At 45.2% G+C, this 2,500-nt stretch overlaps 1 protein-coding gene across 1 annotated transcript in view; it reads left to right on the top strand.

The window, feature by feature from the left end:
* LOC122257649 (putative neural-cadherin 2) overlaps positions 1–2,500 on the top strand; it is a 174,561-nt gene that overhangs the window by 142,627 nt on the left and 29,434 nt on the right. Inside the window, exon 6 of the mRNA XM_086551621.1 lies at positions 583–1,975. Coding sequence (XP_086407747.1) covers positions 583–1,975 — 1,393 coding nt within the window. The remainder of the gene's footprint in view (positions 1–582; positions 1,976–2,500) is intronic.

Genomic DNA, 2,500 nt, shown 5'->3' with positions numbered 1-2,500 from the left:
TATCATTGTTAATTATTATCATTTTAATTGTTATAACTTTTTTTTTACCATTGTTAATATCATCATTATAATTGTTATTACATTTATTCTCTATCATTATCATTACATCATTATATTCATAATTAATAATATCGCTTTTTCTATCATTGTTTTAATTTCCTACCTGCAAAGACCATAATGAAGATCATGATATTATGGAAATAATAAAATGATAACACGATTGAAGTGAAAACGTATGTAAGATGTTAACTTTTTTACCAGATTGATTTAGAAATATAAAAATAATGTTTTTAAATGAATGTCTTATCAGGACAAATTAGCTAACGCTTTTTTTGAACGCCCTAATTGTATAAATCATTTATAATCCACTTGTGTTTTCTCATAGGCTGAAGCATTATCAAGTAGATGACCTTTTTTTAATATCACCAGCTTTGACATTTCGCTTTCTCTAGTTAATTATTCCTGAGTTCCTAAGAAACAGTAGTCACATTATAAAGACAATTATATATCTGGATAAATCAGGATGATGATTAAATCTGATATTGAAAACAACAATAAACAAACACTCGCCCCTCTCCCCAGGCCCTCGACCGCGACCCCCCCAACGGGAAAGGCGTCTGGAGGGTGAAGGTGCGGGTTCAGGATGGCCAGAGGATTTTCTCCCGATACCGAGGAAGCCCCGAGTCCCCGCGACCCTCCCAACGGGGTCCTAGATTCGACCTGGAGGCGCCGGAGGTCGAGGAAGGCGAGTGGCGAAGCAGCCCGAAGTCACGTCACCATCTCCTGGGCGGGAACACAGAGGCTTTCTCTAGATACAGTGACAACGGCAAACAGACAGTCAAGAGGCGAAGGCATTGGTTGTCTGGGAGCACGAGGTGGAGGGAGATCAGAAAGAGGGAGGTGTCTGGAGCGAAGGATATGGAGGAAGAGGCGAAAGAAAAGCCTAAAGAGAACCTAGTCTTCGCGACGAGATGGGAAGAAGGAGGAATCGATGCAGAAGTTGCTCGCGGAAGGCACGAGTTCTACGACGAAGTTCGGTTTCATTCTCGCCAAAGACTAAACTTGGCGGGCTCTAAAAGGAAGAGAAAACGACAGACTGACTCGTTTTCATCTAAAGATCTGTTGCAAAATGATGGGGGAATTCCTGGTACATCCAGCGAAGCGAAGAAGCGGCTGGGGTACCACATTCCTCAATCTGGGAACCGTTTACACCCGCCCTCGCGTCTCCAGCCGACGGCGCAGAACGACCTGTCAGCGTCACGCACCCCGAGACAAAGACGCAGGCCAAGTGACGCTCCACCTGAAGGGACTGGGAGGATAGAGGTTAAATCAGTCTCATCTTCTCCTGATTTCTCTTGGTGGAGTCGAGGGGCTCTTGATGGTGAGGTTTCGAGCGCCACGGAAGACCAGTCTGTGGGATTACGAAAAAAAGAAATCCAGACTCAGCATTCCCACGCCGTAGTCCCCAGCACCTCCAAGGACCATAGAAAACATATAAAACCAGGATCAAACGCTGGTCAAGTTGAAGTAGCACCTCCAGAGGGCACCGACGCCCCTCTCGCCTCTGATCCGCTCTCGTTCCCCCTCGAGGAGAGCACCAGGGCCTCGAGATCCACCAGAGCTTCGAGTTTCCACTGGAATAAGCATTACCTGAGCTACCTGGTGGACCAGCGCGACCTGCAATCCGACGCCAGGAGGTGCAAGTACGTCAGCGTCTTCGACAGGAACCGCAGTCGCTACAACGTCACCGACCAGGACCTGTTGACTCCCTCAGGAGGAGGAGGAGGAGGAGGAGGAGGAGGCCACGCTGGAGGGCAAGGAGGAGGGTGGGAAGTGCGAGGACAAGTGCTCAGGCTGGAGGACACGCACTTCGCCGAGACGGAGGTCACGGTGCTGGTCAAGGACATCAACGACAACGCGCCGGTCTTCCCCAACGCCACCATGTTTGGCGCCGTCCAAGAGAACGGACCCGCGGGTGAGGAGGCGGCTTGGGACACGCCCTTGGGACCGCTGGGGGAGATGTTGAGGATTTCGGTTTTGGTTTTGATTTTGATTTCGGTTTTGGTTTTGGTTTTGGTTTTGGTTCTGGTTTTGTTTTTTTGGTTTTGTTTTTTTTGGTTTTGGTTTGGTTTTGGTTTTGGTTTTGGTTTTGGTTTTGGTTTTGGTTTTGGTTTCGGTTTTGGTTTTGGTTTTGGTTTTGGTTCTGGTTTTGTTTTTTTGGTTTTGTTTTTTTTGGTTTTGGTTTGGTTTTGGTTTTGGTTTTGGTTTTGGTTTTGGTTTTGGTTTCGATTTTGGTTTTGGTTTTGGTTTTGGTTTTGGTTTTGGTTTTGGTTTTGCTTCTGGTTTTGGTTCTGGTTTTGATTTCGGTTTTGGTTTTGGTTTTGGTTTTGATTTTGATTTTGATTTTGATTTTGATTTAATTCTGATTTGATTTTGATTTTGGTTCAGATTTTGTTTTTTATTTTGATTTTGGTTTTGATTTTGATTTTGGTTTTGATTT

The sequence above is a fragment of the Penaeus japonicus genome, unplaced genomic scaffold, assembly GCF_977035675.1.
Source record: "Penaeus japonicus unplaced genomic scaffold, GWHDUDI00000001_assembly GWHDUDI00000025, whole genome shotgun sequence".
Classification (NCBI taxonomy): Eukaryota; Metazoa; Arthropoda; class Malacostraca; order Decapoda; family Penaeidae; genus Penaeus; species Penaeus japonicus.
This window is presented reverse-complemented; position numbering and strand designations above follow the sequence as displayed.